Genomic DNA, 22,521 nt, shown 5'->3' with positions numbered 1-22,521 from the left:
CTGGGGCTGAACTGCCCTTCCAGCTGTGGTCTGGAGGTGGGAGTTGGGGGCTGACAGTGAGAGAACCAATGGCCTCCAGGCCTAGAGACCTCACATGCCATGGGGAATTATCAATGGGTTCAAATTTATTTCTGTTTGCAAGGCTTTCAGTGAGGCTATTGGATGGTAATTAATAAAACCCTACATCCCTTGGATGCCCCCTCAAGGACCAGACTAATGCTTGATCTATCACCTGTGCTTTTCTCTATCTTCACTCATTTATCCTTCTCCTGTTGCCTGGGTCCTAAGAGCTCCCTCACTGAAGGATTGCAACACATCTTATTTTCTCCCCAATTAGAAAAATTGTCCTCTCTAGTTTGCCCTGTCTCCCAGCTTGATCTTAAAAGACCACTGATCATGTCAGTGCTTGGAGACTTTCCACAGCCCTTGCTGTTATTCAAGGTCACCTAAAATTGGGTCCAAAATTACCTGAACCCTGTGATCCAGCCAGACACTTCTGCTCACTATTTGATGAATGCCTTGTCCTTTTCTGCCTCCATGCTTGAACTCATGAAATTTTCCAAATTTTGCCTATTTTCTAAGGCCCAGATTGAATACTGTCTTCTTTCATGGTATATAATTAACTTATATTTCTCCTTTGGACCTCTGTTTAGAATAGTCTATCTTCTACCACCTTCTAGATATGTCATATCTCCTCTCTTTGTCTATAATCTCGTTGAAAGTAATAACCATATATATTTTATATCTACACCTGCCCCAGCATCTAGTATGAAACTACTTTATCGTCCTCCTCATTGTTCACTCAGTCCTGATCTTTCCTGCTAGTGTAAGCTTCCTGAAATGTCATTTTTGTCATGGAGCTCCCTCATGACTCCCCACTCCTGGCCCTACTTAAAAACCTAGAGAGACTCCTTATCGGTTATAGAATGAGATCCACTCTCTATAATCTGAGCCAGGCTACATCTTCACCTCTGCCTACCCGCTCTAGCTGCTCCTACATCAGCTCTCCACTCTTACTAGAGCATGCTGCGTGCTCTCCCTAAGGATACTTTTCCTCTTGAGCTTAAATCCTACCCACCTACCCACCAAAGCACAGCTGTAGTGTCACCTCTCATCTCCACAGATCTCTGGGTATAATTTATATTAAACATATTTCTATTCTAGGATATAGGATGGTTTGGATCTGGGGGAGATTTAATGTCAAAAAGAAATTGGGCAGCGGGTGGAGCAGCTGTGCTAAATAAAATGGAAAGCCTCTGCTTCTGGCTTAATGGAAGTGATGGCTGGAATTTGCGATTCTGCTTCCCAGCTAAACAGAGAAGAGAGAAATGGCTGCATTCACCATCAAAATGTATCCAGGGAAAGTTATTTTAATAAAATCCATAAAATAAAATTTTGTTAAAACTAAATAATGACATTCAAGAGAGCAACACCTTAATTAACAGTTCTTGGTGGGATTTGACCCACTCATAAAAGGAAACTTAGAGTTAAGAATGTTAGATTTAGGTATCTTTATCTAAGAAATCTAGATTTTTTTTTTTTTAACTCTTCCATCTGTCACAGATTTTTAGGAAACCCTTTAGCACATCATAGTGCATCGAATTGCTGTGTTTAAAGGTAAAGATTTTGATGTATATTGTTTAATAGATAATTTTCCTCATCATTTAACTGAGCTTGACTTAGAAGAAGAAAAGGTAGATCCATCCTTCCATTTACAGACACCAAGTTGAAATCAACTTGGCAGAGGGCCTTTGAGCTTTAATTTCTTTTTACAAAATTACAAATCCAATAGATTTCTTTCAGCATGCAGAAAGCCAGTAATAATATGCCTGCCAATCTGTTGGCCCAGTCCTAGGACACTGCTAAGAACAGCTTGGGCAGCCCGTCCTTTGTCCAGACCCAGAATAAACCAGTGGATGACCAAACAAAGCTGTAGTAAGGCATTGGAGCAGGTGGCACCACCTGTATCCATCTAATTCAAGCCCATCTAATCTGCCACTTATATGTGCAAAATCAGAGAGTGAGTCAGAGTATTGGGGAAAGGATAGAAGTGGATCTGGCTTATGCCAGAAGCCCGTAATAGAAGATTACCATAAAAACTAGCTACCGGTCCTGGAAACACATGATTTACCCAATGAGCTAGAGCTATTTCTCTATTATATGTGCAAATTGAGATATTACAGCTATATATGCCAGGACCTAAAAAGCTTATTTAAATATTTATTCTATGTTTATTACCTGTTTAAAATCTTCAGTGCAATGAGAATGCTTGCAAGCCTTTAGGACTTTACCACTTTACTTTTGGATTTAAAAAAGGATGTGAATTGTGGATTTCATGGTTTGGGAACAGCTCTCCCCATATGGAACCACATAGGAGATTCCTTATAGAATTACACTGGAGGAAACCCAGCCTCTGGTCCGGTGTGCTGATTCTCTTCCAGCTGTACATCACCCTGACAGCTAATGAGATGTCGACTATGGTTACATTTCTGTGAGAAAAATGAATGAACCAAATCCCAGGAACATTTTTGTAACTGTGGGGGGTGGATTAAGAGAAGGCTTATGACATTTCAAACCACATTTGAGGCATGTTAAAAACTTTCCATGTTTCTACTTCATGCAATATATCAGAGAATTTATAGGTATAAAATATTTCTCATCAGAAAATTCTCTGAGCTAAAAATAACTAAAATGTGGATTAAAGTTAAAATCATTTCGCAACAAGTCATAGATTATACTATAAGTGGAGCAAATCATAAAAATAATGAATGAAAATCTTGTGAACACATTCTTAAAAGTTGATTTTGAGAAGCTGATAATTTATATCATTTTCTAGAATGAAGAAAGAAATTACAAAAATATTTAAATTTTCTAGTGATTGAATTTTGAGTCAGTATTTGCTTTTTAATTACTTATGGTATAAAAAGAAATATTTATTGCTCGGTTCCTCTAGTCAAACCATTTTGACTCTGGAATTGACACAAGATTGGTAATTTTTGTTTCAGAATGGATTTTCTTTTTTTAAAGCTTACCTCTTTTGGAGCTATATGTAATTAAATCATTAAAAAAAATTCCTGAGGGCTTTTTTCCAAAGCTAAATATTTGTGAGGCTTGTGTAGAAATCATGTTATACTTACCCAGTCATAATGTATAGTCTACACAGAATTATTCTTGCCGTTGATTAATAAGACAATAAATTAAAAATGAAATAGCAGTGAAAAATGTTCCCTGCCACTAGTAGGAGTGCAGGAACATAGAAAATAATGTCTCTTGATATCTTCTTTGCAGTTTCAGTTAGTTATGATTTCTGGATATTCCAGTTTATTCAGGTTAGAAATGGACTCTATTATTTGACGGTTGTTCTGTTACATTATTGCAGACATGTGTTTTCAGTCAGCCTCTCAGATTAGCAAAATATCTTGCATAATTGTCATTTTAAAATGCATTTGATTCTGACATTAGTTTCTCTTTTACGCTGATGTTTATCCTTGAGAAAACCCCCAGCAATTTCCAACGTGTGGAAGCCAAAGCCGTTCTTCATAGTAAATACAACTCCTGTTTGAGGGAGCAGCCCAGCAGTGGAGGTTATTTTAATGGACATGCTGTATTACTTTAATCTAACCCTTTTACCATCTGTTCTTCCCATAACAGTGAATGGAAAAAAAAAGAACATATTTTATGTTTCAGGGTTACATTAGTAAAAAGTAAGATAAAAGTGATTTAAAAGCGTTCATATGTTCTTAGTACAATGCAGTCTGCATCTGTGATGTTTTTTTTTCTCATGGTTCAGACACAAATCAAGAGGAAAGCTGCTCATGCTTGATAGAGTGAAAGTTTTTCATGGAAAACAGGACTTTACCATAAGAGGGTCTCTCTCTTTATTTTACAGCTAGAAATGATAAAAACCTCAATGAGCTGCCAGAATAAAAAATAGATAACTGTAACATCTATTGTTGGAACATCTGGCATTTTTCCTGAGTTGGGTTGTTGCTGCCACATCCAGATGAATGCAGAGCACCTGTCTGGAACATGCTGTTGGGGCAGGAATGAATCTCATGGCTGTTATCTAAAGAAGAGTATCCATGGGTGTAATTGTGGTGGAAGAGTGCTTCACTGGTGAGAGAACATCACCCACGGGTGTGTGGAGATGGTTTACTGGAGTGCTAAGGCTGGAGAAAGCCCCCTTTGTAAAAATATGCCTGGGGACTTGGGATGCATTACTGCTTAAATGGTAGTGTATGGCCGTCTTTATTGTCTAAGTCCCTAAGCCTAGATGAGCCTGGGGTACTGGAAAGCACAAGGGCTCTGCAATTGCATCTCTCCTCTTAAACTTCATAATCATGTGACCTTGGGCAAATTTTTTTTTTCGAGCTTCATTTGCTGCATCCATAAAGGAATTAATAATACTTTTAAAATGTCGTTGACATTTAACAAGATAATATCTATGGGATCTCAGCATAGCAACTAGCAAATAGCAAATATTTGATAATTGTAGTTATTATTGTTGTTATGTGGATTAGCATATGCAAATCATATAGTAAATTGCCTCTTAATCATTTGTAGTCCATTTTCTCTTCCTGAGCAACTACAGTGTTAAAAGACAGAAATGGCTCCCTTCTGTGAACACCTAAACTATATTGTGTTTCTCTCTATTCAGGCCCTTACCATTTTCTAACTTGTATTAAAGTTATGTTCTGTGCATTATTTATACTCTTCCTAATGTGAACACTTGTAAGGTGAGACTGTGTTTCTCCTATCACCTGGCACACTGCCTTGCAAATAGTAGATACTCAAATATTAGAATAAATTGTAGAAGGAATTATTGTAAATTGTTCCCATTGGATGCATATAAAGCCCCAAGTGATGGCTCAGACTTTTAACCAAATGAAATCTTAGTCTCTTTCAGAAGGAATGATTCTTTCATGAGCTGAATCCTTAAGGGGAGCTGGGGAATGTGGATGTCGTCTGACATCCATTTCTGGCAGTCATTCAAGCTCTGTGCTGTTAGTTTTAGCCCACCTTTAGTGGTGGCATTCGGTTTCATGTTTATGAGAACCAAATTATCCTTCATCTGACTAATTTTTTAATAGGCCAAAATGAATGATTTTTTGAAAATTAAATTTTAAATAAGAAATAGGAGTAAATTAAGGTGTAGAGTATTCAGAATGATAAAAATATTTTCTAAGAAGGAAAAACAAAGGTTTCAGCAAAATTAGCCAAAAACTAATATTCAGTGAGCCTTCTTTAATTGATTGATGTACCTAATTAAAAGAAAGTATTAAATCATTGTTTCGTAGCTTTAAATATAGGAGAAAGTGTTATTACCTTTTCAAAGGAAGAAGAACAGATATTCCATAGCTCCTAAAATAATTTTGTTTTACTTGAAAGTAGTATGGATACCAATAATCTCTAGGAGAACCATCCATGGGGCTTGCATATATTCTAATGGATCATGACACACTGTCTCTCCGCCCTTAAAACAGATCTTTGGGCTTTTAATCGAAGTTTAAGTGATAAAAATCATTGGTACCAAAGTGCATTTCGGCTTTGAAATTCAGAATATTTGGAAGAAAGGCCCTACTGTTTAGGTAATTGATCAGTGGCTTGATTTCTTCTTGCGTTGGGATGCTGATTTCTTTATCCTTTAACATATGTGTTTTACCTTTTACGTGCCCGTAGGATGGGACTGAAAATATGTTCTCTAGGTAATACGGCCTAGGAGAAAAAATCATTTTAAAAGATAGTGAGTGATATGATAACCATTTTTGTTAATATACATGAAAGTCATTAAGTACCTGTACATGATACATATATATCTGTAACATGTTTGCATTTTTAAGAGTATTTTCATGCATATTATTTATTTGATCTTCATTGTAATCCTATAATGTAGGTAGCTTGTTTCTTTTCTGCAGATGGGAAAATCAAGGCCCAAGGAAAATGATATTTTGTACAGGTCATATGGGATGCTAGTAGATCAGGGTCCTTTCATATTTGAGTCCAATACTGTTTTTTTTACCAGTTGATAACTTTTAAATTACATTTTTATGCATGAATTGTTAATAATCAGTAATAAAAACAAAGATACTTAAATGATTCAGATATAGCTTTATTAGAGCAAGTTTCCATTTCTTCAGAAAAAATGTCTTTTTAAAAATGGCATCTCTAATTCTATAAGAATAAGACATAAGTTTACTATATAGGATTTTTTGATTTTTGAACATTTATTTTGCAATGATTTCATACATAAAGGAAAGTTGCAAGAATAGTAGAGTATTCCTGTATATGAAACCTAAGTTCACCAGTGCTTAACATTTTGCCATACTTTGCGTTGTCATTTTCTCTCTCTCTGTTTTCCCCTCCATCTTCTCTCATTATTTATTTTTTTCTGAACCATTTTAGAGTGGGTTCTATACATGATGACTCTTTATCTAAACCTTAATACTCCAGTGTGTATTGCTTTGTCCAGTTCTAATTCCTTAGAAGTGGAAAACTGCAGTTTTTGTGAGGGATTGTCAAATTTCCTTCCATACAGTTCGCAGCCATTTGCATTCCCACCAGCAACATACGGGAGTACTGTTTTCCAACACTCTACCAAACAATGTGTTGCCGAGCTTTTGAATTTTGGCTAATTTAATCACTGAGAAATAGTATCTCGGTGTCATTTTATTTTACATTTATCTTATTAAAAAGTTAAACATCTTTTCATATGTTTAAGAACTATTTTAATATTTTTTGTTGTATAATCAGTTTATGTCTTTTGACCATTTTTTATTGTGCTTTCTTTGATCATTTTCCTAGCTTTTAAATTGAGAATTGAATTTATTTTTGTTCTTTTATTTTTATTGATTTAAGGTGTCTAAGCTGTACATTCCATAAATCCAGATAGATAGTATTTTCATTATCTTCCCCCCAGAAATTCTATAGTTTTTGTTTGTATTTTGCCTCTTTCCCCAAAGAGTTGCTTAATGGTTTTTTCCCACGTGAAAGATCATATTTAAAAATTTATTTTTAATTTCTATTTTTTATTCATTGTGGTCAGAGAATGTTATTTATAATATTTCTTCTTCATGAAATTTACCGAGGTATTTTTCTTTGTGGCCTAATAAATTTTAATCAATTTTGATAATTAGTCATGTATACTGAGATTTATTCTTTATTATCAGTGTGTAAAGTTTGATATATAGTCATAACATTTAACTGATTGATTTTGTTTTTTTAAATCTTCTGTAGTTTTTCTTTCTCTTTTACTTCCTCTTCTTTTTTTTTTTTTCTTTTAATCTACTTTACTGAGAGTAGTGTCTTAGTCTCCTATTATTGGGATATTTCTCTATTTCTCTTTGCATCTCATAGTTTCTGCTTTATATAGGTGCTATTGCTATGTTATTTGATGAATAGGAAAAAAAAGACAAGAAAAAACAATGTTTTTAAGCAAGAGAGTGAGGTGATTAGATAAAGAGTTTCTGAAAGATCTCTGAGGTGGCTAGGTTCTAGGAACCCCCAAACCCAGGCCAAGTTGGGAGTTCCTGGGGCTCATTTGTTTTTCCTTTGTCAGAAAGACAGAGAGTAGAATGGTAGTTTCCAGAGGCTGGAGGGAAAGGAGAATAAGGAATTATTGTTTAATGAGTACAGAGTTTCAGTTTTGTAAGATAAATAGTTCTAGAGATGGATGGTGGTAATGGTTGCACAGAAGTGTGAATGCACTCACTGCCACTAAAGTGTACACTTAAAAATGGGAAAGATCAAAAGTTGTAGGTTATATGTATATTACCACAATTATAAATAGTTTTTTTTAAAAAAAGAAAGGTAAAAATTAAAGAGGGTCAGGAAGTGGGAAAAAATGATGCTATGGACATTCATGTATAGGTTTTTGTATGAATATAATTTTCATTTATCTGGAAAATGTCCACGATTGCATGTTTAGTTCTTTTTAGAAACTGCCAAGCTGTTTTCTAGAGACTGTATATCATTTTACATTCCCACCAACAGTGTATGAGTGAACCAGTTTTCCTGCACCTTTGTCAGCATTTCATATTGTCACTGTTTTTTATATTTTAGCCAATCTATAAGTATGGTGTAATATTTTATCGTAATTTTAATTTACACCATAAGTGCCGATGATGTTGACCATCTTTTCATGAGATTATATCTCACCCGTATATCTATTTGGCGAAGTGTCTCTATGTCTTTCGCTATTTTGTTTTTTATTATTATTGAGTTTTGAGAGTCCTTTATATATTCTAGAGACATCCTTTTTCAGATATGCGGTTTGTAAATATTTTCTCCCTGTCTGTAGCTTAGGGTTGTTTGCAGAGCTAAAGTTTTCAATTTCAATCAAATCTGATTTATCAAAGTTTTCTTTGATGCATTGTAATTTTGATATCAACTTAAGGACTCTTTATCTAGCCCCAGCTCTTGAAGATGTTCTTTCATGTTATTTTCTAAAATTTTACTTTTTACATTTACAACCTTACCTTTTACATTTAAGTCTGTGATCCATTTGAGTTAATTTTTATATAAGGTATGAGACAAATTGAAGTTCATGTTATTTTTGCCTATGGATGTCCAAGTACTAAAACATCATTTGTTAAATCTGTCCTTCCTTTATTGACTACTTCTGCACCTTTGTCAAAAATCAGTTGGGCATATTTGTGTGGGTCTATTTCTGGGTTCTCTATTTTGTTCTTTTGATCTGTGCATCTATTTCTCTATCAAAACCACACAGTTATGATTACTTTAGCCATATGGTGAATCTTGAAGTTGGGTAGACGGATTCTTTCACTTTATTATTCTTTTTCAAATTGTGTTAACAATTCTAGTTCCTTTCCCTTCTATATAAATGTTATGCATATATTGAAAATTCTCTATCTTCTTTTAACTATTTTCTCTGATCCTTTTATTTTCTCTATCCAATTTTTGTTTCCTTACGTGTTTTCCAGGCTTTCTTCAATTTCTCTTTTTAAATTTTTATTTAAACGTATTCTCCTTTCCACAACTTGTAGTTTATTCTTCATTTATTCAATTTCTTTGAGTTTGGTTAGTATTTACTGCATTTTTCCTGTTTTGTGGTGGTTGCGGTTTTGTTGTTGTTGTTGTTCATTTCTTAGTTTTAAATATCTGATTCCTGGTGTTGTGCACCCATGCGTGTATGTCAGGTGTGTATGTGTGTCTCCAAATGCTTGTTGAGGGTACTTATTACAGTTTAGAGTGTTTGTTGTCTTATAATTTTTCTTTGTTTCATGGTTGGTTATTTGATAAGAATTTTTATCCAGCTGAGATGTTTATATTTTCACTTTCTTTTTATTTTCCCTACAGGAGTTTAATTTTTCACTTTCTTTTTATTTTCCCTACAGGAGTATAGAGAGTTTAATTTTTTCCCTGTTCTTGGGCTGGATTACTATTTCAAGAGCACTCTTTCCTGTCAGTTTTGTGAAAGAGTTTGTAAATGGATGATGATGGTGGTAAAGAGGGGAAGGAGGAAAGATGGATTTGCCTGTCTTGTTTTTCTTTCTTGTTTGCTGGATCCTTAATTCCCCTCCTTTTATTCTTTCCTTTTAATATTGTCTCTGAGGGATACCACCTAGTCTCAATTTACTTTCTTCTCTTATGGATATGACACTTTTTAAAGCTGCCATTTTGCATTTTGCTTGATTTTGAGCCTCTTTACTATAGGCAGTGCTGTGAACCACCAGATACTGACTTGTGCTCATATTTTGGCACTTACTTGTATTGTACTTTTATTTTCTGAGTATGATTTTGTCTGTTTGCCAGTGTCCTAAACTTCTCTCTCTCTCTCGCTCTCTCTCTTGCTCTCACTCTCGCTCTCTCTTTCCCCTTCTTTTTTTCATGGAGTCTCTTAAACCTCCCCTTACCCTTCTCTCTATACCGACAGACTCATAGCAGATGCTGTGGGACTTTTTTTTTTTACTTATAAATAATTTGAAGTTTGAAGTTTGGCATATTCTCTGCCTCTTAGTAATGCTAATAGCATGGGTCATATGTGATTTCATTTGTGCTCTTTGGTGGCCTTATATGTTCTGAGAGAAGGTTGTATAGACAGATATAGATTCAAATGGCTGCCATTGTCCTTTATACTCAGAAGCTTCTAGAATGTAATAATTTATTGACCAAAAGGCATCATGTAATTCCTACAAAACTTGTGCCATAATGGGATACTTGGGGGAAAGTTGACATTATAACAAAATTATAATTTTCTTCTTATAACCATGACAATAAGAATTCCTGGACATGGATTATAGTTCTGAATAATTTATCGTCTTTAAATAAGTGAAATGCAGGGACAGGCATGTGAATCATATATTTCAGCACTAGAAAGGATATCAAATAATGATTGTATCATATAGAATTTTAGAGCTGGAAGAAAAATTAGAGGAAGTCTAATCTAACCGATATGTCATCTGACAGATGAGGCTGAGAAAGAGAAAGCAATTTATTCAAGTTTACCCTGAGAGTTATAAGCAGAGATTGATCTGGAACCAGTTCTCTTGGCTCCCTGTCCCTTGCGCGTCTCCCATTAAATGGCCCCAATTCAGCCTTTGGTAGGGACAAAAGAAATTAAATCATTTGCCCAAGATGGTGCATGTAGTAAGCAGCAAAAGTAGATGTGAGGAAGACCAGGAGCCTTGTTAAGCAGCATCCATTCACTGTGTTTCACACGATGCCTATATTTTTTGGTCAGCTACCTTCCTTTCTGCTCTCTCTCTCTTTCCTCTAATATGTAATGAGCACCTGAAATAGTTTAGATCCAATTATGGGTTTGTACTGTTCTCAACAGAGTTTCTATTCAGCGCAGTTCCTTCTAAAGGGATGAATGTGGCTAAGAGTTGTGATGGTGCACACAGTTGTAAGTTTATAGGTCTTGAAAAACAAAGGTTTACAGCTAGGCTTTTCCAACGTGTCTCTAGAGCAATGTGAGGTCTTGGTCTAACTCAGCCACCCAATTTCTGCCTGCTTGAAGGGCAGTGTACTTGCTGTTGTAGTTTCCTACTATTGACAAGAGGCTTATCCATGAAATTCTTCTTTCGGTGCTCTTGAAATGTGTACCTCATGTATGCCAGGGTTACATCGTATTGAATTTTCTTTGTGAGCGGAAGACAGAATGTTCTTCTCTGCTGCGCCAATAGCACTTTCCCATATACACTCAGGGAAAGCTTTTCCCCCTCTCAACAGGGCTCAAAAGTCTTGACTGGAGTACTTCAGAAATAGGCCTGGTTGATACTTTTATCAAAACAAGCAGAGTCTGGGCAATTCCTAGGTTGGAATAGCACGGATGACCTGAATTTTTCCTAGGCAGGTGCATGGATGGCGTTAGCAAAGGGGTAATGTATAGCACTCTGATCCTCATTCATAACAAGAGCGGGTACCGACCCCCACCTGGTGAAAGTGAATGTGGCATGGTGTTCATGGGGAGAAAAGACCGATGGCATGTGGAGGTGTGACCTAGGAAGGAAAATGAAGCTCGGGATGGCTTGATGTAACTTTCTTATGGTCAGTCCTTCAGAGAGAGACATTGAATTGATCATTATTTTTTTTTCTTGCTAGAATATGCTGATGGTCCACATGTACTTTTGTAAAATAATTAAAGTAATAGAAATGGTAACAAAAAAATCTTTAACCTGGAATTTGCACAGAATTCTGTTTTGAGCATGCTGTATTGATTAGCGTGCTTTGGAGTTCCCCCAGAAGAAATTCTGTACCTCATCTCCCTGGCTCCAAGAGCCCCGCGGCAGGGCTGCCTGTTTGCACTGAACTAGAAAGAGTCCGGATTCTTCCTTCTACTCAGAGTGAGCTTTGCACATGACAAGTCAGGAACAAGAGCCTAGGAATTTCTCTCTCCCCGCAATCCCTACCACACATGGCCATCCTTATTTCCTCGGAGGTAAAAAAGAAAACATAAAATGGACTTATATTTTGGTTCTTGAGACTGTAAAACAGTTCTTGCCAGTTTTCTGGAAATCTCTCTAACGTTGGATCTTTTTTTCTCTCCTCTTCCTTAACAGAGTTTTGTTTGTTTGTTTGTTTGTTTAAGTGTAAAATCATGGTTTGGAGTGCAGGCTTTGAGACCAGATAGATTGTAGGTTGGTCATACCATCTTAGTAAAACTCTCGGTGATGTAGTTTCCTCATTTTTGAAATGGAAATATGTTACTGCCCAGGTGTTTATGAGGATTCCATGATTTTATATATATATATATATATATATATATATATATATATATATGTATACACACACACACACACACATACACACACACACACACACACACAAAATGATTAGCATTGCCAGGCACATAGAAAGGTCTCAGTAAATAGCATCTATTATAATCATAGCAGGCAATCTCTATAATAGTACTTAGATTGTGTTTGGCATTAGGTAACCGAAACTGGTAGAAATTATATTACTAATTTTAGTGGCTCATGAGGATCTTCAGACTGAGCATACATCCTACGGAGGTCTGCTGAGCCTTTTACGTTTCTTTCAACACCAGACCAAATACTCTGGCAACAAGTACGGGGCATGATTCCAACAAGGCTCAGCATTGCCTGCAGCTGTGTTGTCCTGATGATCCTATGCATCTCTAAAGTTTACTTTAGAAAGCAAGAAACACGCCCCATTGAATAGGTCCAGCTCATATGGGCAAGACTTTTTAAGTTATATTGCAGTGGAATTAGGTAAGCATTTATTAACTATTCGATTGTGTAGTGGGCACGGCCATCTGAGAGTTAACAGTCCCACTTGAAGAGTCAGGTGCAGAGTCAGAAAAAGATATGAAAAACAAATAGAAATAAAATATGTAGCTTTCTCGGACTCTCCCTTTGGCAATACCATTTGGGTAGTGATAGAGAATTTGGTTTTGAATCTTGGCTCTGCCACCCGCTAACCCTGTGGCCTTGGGCAAATCATTTTCCTTCTTTGGGCCTTACCTGCCCCATCCGTACAATGGGTTACTAATATCTTCATTAAAGGGTTAACGTAAGAACTATGCAGGGGATAATTCACATGAAGTACTTTTCACCGCCTGGCATTTAGTTCCGCCCATGTCGTTATTATTTTTATCTCCTCCTTTCAGCAGACAAAATCAAGTCGTGGGTGCCCAGCCTGGTCCTAAAATAAGTCTTGTTTTGGAACCTGTAAGCCCAATATGACCTTAGAGGTGCTTGAAGAGTACAAAGGATATTTTTTAAAAATGTACATTTCTCACCCTCTTGGTTACAGTATTCCGGATTTCACACGGAAAGATCGGAATCTGATCACGACAGCCAGTGGGGAGGAAGTCCCCTGACCGACACAGCCTCGCCGCAGCTCCTGGACCCCACGGACAGGCCAGGGTCTCAGCACGACGCGTCTTGCGCCTACAGACAGTTCTCAGACCGCAGCTCTCTCTGCTATGGCTTTGCGCTCGACCACTCCAGGCTGGTGGAGGAGAGGCATTTCCACACCCAGGCCTGCGAGGGAGGTCGATGCGAGGCGGGCAGGTACTTCCTGGGAGCGCCGCCGGCCGGGAGAGAGCCCTGGTGGGGCTCTCGTGCCGCCTTGCCCCTGACCAAGGCCTCCCCAGAAAGCAGAGAAGCCTATGAAAACAGTATGCCTCACATCGCTTCAGTCCATAGGATCCACGGTAAGGGTAGCCGAAATGATTTTTGAGTTCGCAGCATTGGGCCCCTGGGCGGGTCTATAATATTTTAGGTTGGACACCAGAGTGACTGACCTAATGGTTTTCTCCTTTGAATTTACAAATTAGACACTCACACCAGTGAGATTTTAAAAACCAATTCCAGGTACTTTAAGTACATTCGCTTTGCTGATATTTGCCAAATATATTCATTTTGGACAGGTGAGTAAAAATGATTCCCATTTTAGACATAAAAAAATAAGTATAGTAATTAAGTTAAAGTTAATTGTTAAGTCTATTGAACTTGTAGTATGTATGCATTTCAATTTCTTGTGTATCATTTTCTTTTATATTCTCATGCTTTGCATGTGGACTTAAGTAGTTTGGGGGCTCTTCCAGCCGTGTTTCTTTATGAGGGCACTATTGGCATGTTGGATGTCCCAGTCTTTCGTGGCCTATCACTCACATCACAGGAAATTTAACCTCTCTGGCCTTTTGGGCATTAAATGCCAGCGGCTGCTGCCTTCCCTCATCATTATGACAACCCACAATGTCCCCTGTGAGTAAAGGGTGGAGTGATATGTAGAATCTACAAAGATTTGCACCTTGAGATTATTACATGGCTTCATGAACACACAGAAATGGGCACTACAGTGAAAGTCTTTAGTGTAGTAATGCTCTTCTTTGGTCATACGAAAGTAAACTCGTCAAGCGAAGCCCATTCTGCCCATTTCAAGCTTGGGTCCAGGCGGGTCCTCAAAACTTTACCTATTTCATTAAAAGTCGGTGACATTAAGATTGATTCGATGGCCCCAATATTACTCTTCTTGCTGTGTCTTTAGGGTAAGAAGTATGCTAGACAATGTTGTACTCACCCGTAAAATCTTCTGCCAGATACCACCCAGTGCTGACTGACTTTTATGTCTTTAATTTGTTTCTGTTTTTGCGCTTTTATTTTTCTCTTTTTACTTTGAGTTTCTCTAATTTGGTACACTGGTAATGGAAACTCAAGGCAAAGGCCAATTGCTTGCCAAAAAATGGAGTCAAATGAAAACACTGGCTTCACCTTATTTTAGAAATAAAATAAGACAAGAGAAAAGAAAAGTTGTGAATAGTGTAATCCAGGGCCTCTTTGCTGCATTAAGCAGTTTACAGCTTTTATGTGTCCCTTCCTGTGTTCCTCCTTTTTATATTGACTTCACTCTACTCTGAGAATAATTTAATTTATGGAATGTATTTTGGAGGCACTATTCCTCCATATTAGATCTCTCTCCTTGGCTCAAAATGGGTTGTTATTAACATTTTAAGTATTTCTTCTTCACTTTATTTCAGAGACATCTAAGATACCAGAGTTATTGTATGATTACATGTAAAAATGAGATTTTCACCACTAGATTTGAAAAGACAATATTTATATTTTTGATTAGGACAAAATACATATATATCCATGCACACATATGAATATATATATGAATATATATTTTATATATAAATATATTCTTAACCCTCAGTTTAAAAACTAACATTAGAGTTTTATTGTAACTCTGCTTAAGATACATTTAGCAATATTAACATTTTAGGTGACTTATTTGAAATTGAGAAAATAGTACAGCCTTTATCATTGTCTTCCTCAAATCCAATTGAAAGTATTTTCTAAGCATCAATTTAACATGACACTTTCCTAGAAAATATCATAAACCAAATGCTAAGTATTTTTCTTTAATTATTTACAGCTGGGCAGGTCCAATGATTTGCATACATGAAGTATAAACACACTTTGCTGTTTCGCTAATTGGCATTCACAATCCACAAACAAGGTTTACCTTCTAAAAAACTTGTTATAAACTTAAAAAACTTGTTATAAACTTATCTGCACTTAAAAGCCACAGAACTATGAATTCCAGTACAATACTTTGACATTCTGTCTGTCATGTGAACCTGTGTCTGTTTCAAATACTGGTGCATATATTAAAAATGAAAGATATAAGGTTTCTTTTAGAAAGAAATACACTTACATTTTGGGGGATAAATTTTGAGACCATTTACTTTTTACCTTTTCTAATTTCTAGGACGAGGTCATTGGGATGAAGATAGTGTGGTCAGTTCTCCAGACCCTGGGTCTGCCAGTGAATCAGGTGACCGATATCGCACCGATCAGTATCAAAGTAGCCCACATGAACCTAGCAAAATTGAAACTCTGATAAGAGCCACCCAGCAAATGATTAAAGAAGAAGAGAACAGATTGCAGCTAAGGAAAGCGCCCCCAGACCAACTGGCCTCCATTAATGGAGCTGGGAAAAAACACTCCCTCTGTTTTGCAAACTACCAACAGCCCCCACCGACAGGCGAAGTCTGCCACGGCTCCACTCTTGCCAACACTTCACCGTGTGACCACATCCAGCAGAGAGAGGGAAAGATGCTGAGCCCCCATGAAAATGACTATGACAACAGTCCTACTGCACTGTCTCGAATAAGTAGTCCCAATTCAGATCGCATTTCAAAATCCAGTTTGATCCTAGCTAAAGACTATCTCCATTCGGATATGTCTCCTCATCAGACAGCAGGAGACCATCCTGCTGTCTCTCCAAACTGCTTTGGCTCTCACCGGCAGTATTTTGATAAGCATGCTTACACATTAACTGGATATGCCCTGGAGCACTTGTATGACAGTGAAACCATTAGAAACTATTCCTTGGGCTGTAATGGCTCACACTTTGATGTAACTTCCCATCTAAGGATGCAGCCAGACCCAGCACAAGGACACAAGGGAACATCTGTTATAATAACCAATGGAAGCTGATGTTTTTCTAAAATATTTTATTCTTTAAGGATCTCTGAAGCATATTTATAGTTTAATGCCCCATGACAAGCATTTACTATGCTACAGATTGTTAGGATAATTTCAGTTCCTGGGTATTTGAAATGTGTTCCTTTGAAGTCAAAGAAAACATCACTAGCATTCAAGGTTATATACAGATAATGGAGCTAAAGTGAATATACAAATTGCCCCTCTAACCAGAATAGATAAAATTTTGAATAGAAAAATACTCGTGTAGGTTAAGTGAGCATATATGCCATGTGAAAGACGGACAACAACATTGCGTTTGATGATCCGGTGACCCTCATACACACATCTTGCTATCTACAAACTGCACTGTACACTTTACATGCAGAAATATATACTGTGTACCATAAATACACCCTAAATGGGTAACTTTTTTTAATAGTAGCATATTAAGATTCTTAAAGAAATTTCTACTCCCAAAATAACTAAGAAAGAGAGACATTTTGTAAACTTTCTTTTTTGTGGTTTTAAGCAGCTAGCTCATTTGGATTCAGGTATAAATTAAGGAAATGGTTCTGGATATGGTATAAAAATGAGAGTTTTCAGCTGATATCCATTATAAGCAATCAGGAAGTGGTGATTTTTTACCTTCTTTTGAGTTAGACAAGGAATAGGATCACATTGACATCAGTAAGGGTTTTTCTAAGTGAAAGTACTGAGATGTTGAGACACACAACAAAAACCTGGTATGCCCAATTTGAAATAGTTCAGTGAAGATGGAAAGGCCAGAGGCAGAGAGAAATTAAATAGTATCTCAGAAAAAAAACAATTTAAGGCTCAGAATATGTAACCAACATATTTGGGACTCATAAAACCAGCCAAATAAAAAATTCAAACCAATTCACCAAGGAAAAAGGCTAATAAGTGCAAAAACAATTAAGGAAAACCAGTAAAGTGCTTGCTATATGACAGCGGTGTCATATATTTGAAAACTTTTCAAAGCACAGATGTGCAAGTGTGACAACATATGAAATGCCTCAGGAGAGGGTCTAAGATAAAAGCTTAGGCTGATAGACAAGTGATTAAAAGGGCAAGAGTAGTACTTTGACTCATTAAGGAACAGATGAAGTGTTCATTTTTCTTATTGTTTGTAAACAACAAAAACAACACGTAAAACAGTAGAAATACCAGCCGACTAGATGCCAGGATCTCTGGATCTGATTCTGGCCCTGCCTGTAATTTATTTTGGGAACATAGATGTACAACTCACCACAACTGGGCCCAGTTTCTTCATCTGTGTGGCAATTCTAATGTTCCATGGTTCTGTGGTTCATTGGTGCAGCAGAACTGAACTTGGTAACTAGTTAACTGTTGTGAGTGATCCAAACTTATCATCCTGGCTTTTCTGTACTCATATAGAGATCTAGATGCTTTTTTTTTTTTTAACATAAGCAGGTGCATGGGCTCTTTTAGGCACGTATAGTTACAGACAACTTTCTAGTTCAGCCAACATGTTGGTGGTAAAAACCGATAAAGGAGAAGAAAAATAAGTAATATTTATTTAATGCACTATTCTCTAGTAATCAAAGCAAAGTGGCATAAGTGAATAAAGAAGTTTCATAGATAATATTTCCTAGGAATCCCATGCCTGAAATTCTTGCCATATTCAAAGAGGGAATGTATTGGAAGAAATTGACTTATAATTTTGAAGACAGACCATGACATTGAACACTCAGGGATTAGTACTCTATTTTCATCATGTAACAGTTATTTGGCAATCCATAGGTAGGTAGGTGACAATCTGAATGATGATAATCTGAGAGATAAATTTGGGATTGTTTGTATGTGAGAAAAGAGGCAACGTAAAATTAAATATTTCTTGGGTATGACAGAGCAACATTTGTGCTATAAATGGAAAAAGTGCAAGTAAGTGAGAAAGTTAGTGATTATTTATACTTTCAAAAAAGTTCAAATAATAAAAACTAAATTTTGAACTATAAAAGCAAAAGTATTCAGTAATTTTGAGAAAAATATTTATGAGAAACCCCTGGAATACTTAAAATGGATTTTTGATCATTTTGCAACATGAAGTAAGGTTTTAGGAATGCTAAAGATTTTGTAGAATTCTGTAGATGGACAAATGGTTCAAAGACATAAATATCTGATGAATATGTGTTTTGGAAAGGAAATCTATACAGATGGGCTTTACTGATGGATATACATTCTATTAAAAAGGTCAGAGACAGATCCTATAAAAGAAATAGAATCTTAAGAATCAAGGGAAATGAACTGATATGAAAGAAAAGACTATCACTAAAGAAATTTTAGTGGAATTTTTTGTATGAAAGTTAATTGAGGAAAGAAATAAATTATAAGCTCTACAAATAAGGGGGTAATCAAAAGGAATAATGCTCTTTAAAATAATATTACCAATATTTTAAGTGAAGACAGAATTAACTAAATTACATGTTAATTAAAATGTTGATAGATTGACCCAGTGTTAAATAGAAACCATTTATTTACTTTATATGTCAATCATTTTATAGCAACATATTTGTTACATTACATATAATGCCTTATAGGCCCACAGTATTATATAGCTTACATTTTTTTGCAATGTGGCATGATTATTACAAAATGACCTAAGATAAGTTGAGACAGTTTATGGCAAGGTACCTTTTTAATATGCTGTACACATAGATGTGTTAAAATATATTTATAATCTACATTATTTTGTTGCGTGCAGGAACATATTGCCTCATAATGAAGATGTCTATCTGTGTCATTTTAAAATATGGGTTGTAAAAGGAGTGTGTTCCCAATAACTTAATCAGTTGACTTTAGTTTTGATCCTTGACTTCTGTAACTTTATTAAATGCTGAGAATCATGTTACTTGATTAAAATAGAGAGAGAGTATGCTTTTCACATCACCTTGGGAATTCATTGAAAAGTGCTTTTTTCAATTACTCTCACATATAGCAATTTATTGGATGGTACAAAGCTCATGCTTTCTAGTAATAGTAAGAATATCTTTATTACCCATTTTACCTGCCTGCCCTAACTAATTTAAAAATTTAGATGACCAAAGAAATAAATGAGTATTTCCCCTACCTTTCTTGGGAAAAAATTTTTAAAACTGTTATTGAGAATTATACAGATTCAGCATATTTTTAGATGCATGATATTAATGTCACAGTCACTACAGGTCAGATGTAGATGTGCTTCAGCTCTGTATTTTAACATACTATGTTCAATATAATGAGCTGTGTTTCCTAACCTATAATTGCCAGGTATAGGGTAATATGGCACGTTGCTGATGTGCCATTCAAAACGAGACAGGATGTAATAAAAGATTTGCCCTCAGTGTGTATAAAAAACCCACTTATTCTTTCTTGATTTTATTTTATGGGATTAGAGTATTTCTATTGGGTACTATTCTTAATTTTCTCTACACTTTGCTGCCATATGATGCCACAGGGCAGAGAATCCAACTTAAGTTTTAATGGGATCTAGAAAAGAATAATATACTTGTTTCCTTTTCTTTTTTTTAATGGAGGATGAGGATTGATTCCATAAAAGATCATTTAGAAAATATAGATAGATATTTTAAATTAAAAAAAAAAAAAGGTTTTTTTCCCCTAAGACCTAGACCAATTAAGTTTGATACAGCTAAACAGACATTCTTAGTACAGGTATGATATTTATAATTTTTTTTCCTCTCTCTCCTTCCCTCCCTCTCTCCCAAAAGCAGGATGTTAGTAAGATGTTCAGTGCAATTGTATTGGTACTAGTAGTATTTGGAAGTGACAGTGAATGCTCATATTTGGAAAACAGGATTTGGCCATTTTGGAGTCACTTACCTTGCCCAATGGAATTGCTTACACTTTAATATACTCTCCTTAATTTAAAGAGTTTAAAAGACCAGATCTGGTTCCCCAGTTCACTCAAATCACAGGACATAGACATACATCCTATTTTTAAATGACTTAATAAAGAATATAAATCCTATGGTTCTCCAAACAAGTGATTCAACTTTCATGTGAATGTCAGTTTTTGCGAATAGGAATTTAACACTAAAACAGCAAAATCTATTGGTTAGTTCTAACTTGGAAATGTATTGTGGATAAAACGTTCATTATCATTCTAAACTTTAAATGAATGGCAGAACAGCTATGAACATCTGAAGAGGATATCTTACATAGAAAATGTCCTTGGAGGAAATTTATGTGTGGTGCTCATTTCTTGTGCACAAGAATTGTATGGGTCATGCTTAACTCAAAAAGTGGGATTGTGCTCATATCTGAATAGAGATTTGTTCAAAGTTCCTTCAGTCTATATGCAGAAACACACATTCGTAATCGTAAAGCAAGTAACAAGATTCTATTCTGCTGTGCTCCTTAAAAACTGATGGTCTACACAAGAAATCCTAATTAATAATTTTAAATCAATAATTTACAGTTTTATTTATTGTAATTTTGCTGCATGGGGCTTTGCTTTTATAAACCTATATATTGGAACGTTTGTCCTAATTTGCTGATCTGGAACACATTTAATCCCAGTTGAATTTACACCCAACAACCCTGGTGTGTTTACATTTCAAAAGAAATGAAATTGGTGTGAAAAAGTTTTTAGAAGTACTGTAACTTTTTTCTTTTTCTTTTCTTTTTCTTTTTTTTTTTTTTACAAAGGGACATATTTCAAAAAATGAAACATATGAGTAGGCACTTCAAAAAAGATAAAATATTTTGTTTGCTTTTTGACTGACATGCTATAAAAAGGATTATATTTGTGAAAGAAGATACTGATTGCCAATATTTCAAGTACCATCTTGCAATGTATAGTTTTTAGTGATATCGTAGTATAAATCTGTAATTTGAACTTTTACTTTGGAATGTAAAGTAGAAAATATTAGCTATGTTAATGATATCTTGCAAAGTGTTCCCATTTATAATTATTTATATTGTAAATAGCTTTCTGAAGTAAATTCGAAGTTAATGTGCATAAAATGTATTTATTATGTGAGGAATTTTTTGGTTTAAAATATAGTTACCAATATGCAGTTTGAGTCTGAATTATTCATTGAAGTAGAAATCTCTATAAAAAAAAATAGACTGTCAACCAGAAGATTAGAACTGTAAAGAAATAAGGAACATTTTAGCTCTAGATTCTGTTGGAATGAGTAACACTACTCATCATCAATACTACCGTCAATACCAATAATAATAATAACAATACAATACCACTACACACACCCCTTAAGAGATCCATTATGGCATGTTTACGCAAAGAGATAATCTGGCATTGCAATTATTATTAAGTTATGGATCTGATTTTCATTACACACTAGAGAATGTTTTTTCAATTCTTTATTAGGACATCTTAAGCAGGACTTCTTTGGTCTCCACTTTGCTAAAATAAAACAGGAAATTTGAAAGTATAGATTACATTTTTAATGCCCAAGGGAAAAGAAAACATATAATATTGAGATTATTTCATTTGCTGTCATTCAAAAACACATTAAAAAACACATGTTGAATAATTGTTATTTTGGAATCTAAAGTAGTTCTTAAATTCAGAATTAGGGATTAAGGTGAAACAAAAATATATTGCCAGGTAGTTCTCTCTTACATATTTTCATAGCACCTAACATTTTTTTTTTTCTCCAGGGATTTCTGATTTACCTTGATGTATTTCAGAAATTGTCAATCATTAGCCAATTCAGAAAACCTACACAATGTATTTTTAATGCAAGGGAGATGTTGTTTGTGTTTCATAGTTTTTTTTTTTTGACAAAGCTGCATAAAATATCAGTGCCATTAATATTATAACATTTATCAGATATTTTACAACAATTATTTAAATATTTGTATTAGTGCTTTCATTTCTGCAAATAAAATTGTTCTCACCTACTTTATACTCCAAAATAACTACAGTTGCAATTTAATCCACATTTATGGAATACTTGTTACGTGCTCCAAAAGGGATAGACACCAAGCATCTTTCTCATTATAAGACCTTACAGGAAAGCTCATACAGAGGGTCTTTGATTTTCCTTATGTGCTTTGAAAGTGTAAAGTCTTTAGATAATCATAAAAATGACAA

At 35.4% G+C, this 22,521-nt stretch overlaps 1 protein-coding gene across 6 annotated transcripts in view; it reads left to right on the top strand.

The window, feature by feature from the left end:
* Positions 1 to 21,484, top strand: part of SIM1 (SIM bHLH transcription factor 1) — a 70,092-nt gene extending 48,608 nt beyond the window's left edge. For all 6 annotated transcript variants that reach the window (XM_039869384.1, XM_039869369.1, XM_039869376.1 and 3 more), the window contains 2 exons: positions 13,237 to 13,639; positions 15,703 to 21,484. In XM_039869384.1, the coding sequence (XP_039725318.1) occupies positions 13,237 to 13,639; positions 15,703 to 16,433 (1,134 nt within the window). In that variant the 3' untranslated portion in view covers positions 16,434 to 21,484. The remainder of the gene's footprint in view (positions 1 to 13,236; positions 13,640 to 15,702) is intronic.
* Positions 21,485 to 22,521: the final 1,037 nt, after the last annotated feature.

Source organism: Pteropus medius, unplaced genomic scaffold (genome assembly GCF_902729225.1).
Source record: "Pteropus medius unplaced genomic scaffold, Ma_sr-lr_union100, whole genome shotgun sequence".
NCBI classification, from domain to species: Eukaryota; Metazoa; Chordata; class Mammalia; order Chiroptera; family Pteropodidae; genus Pteropus; species Pteropus medius.
This window is presented reverse-complemented; position numbering and strand designations above follow the sequence as displayed.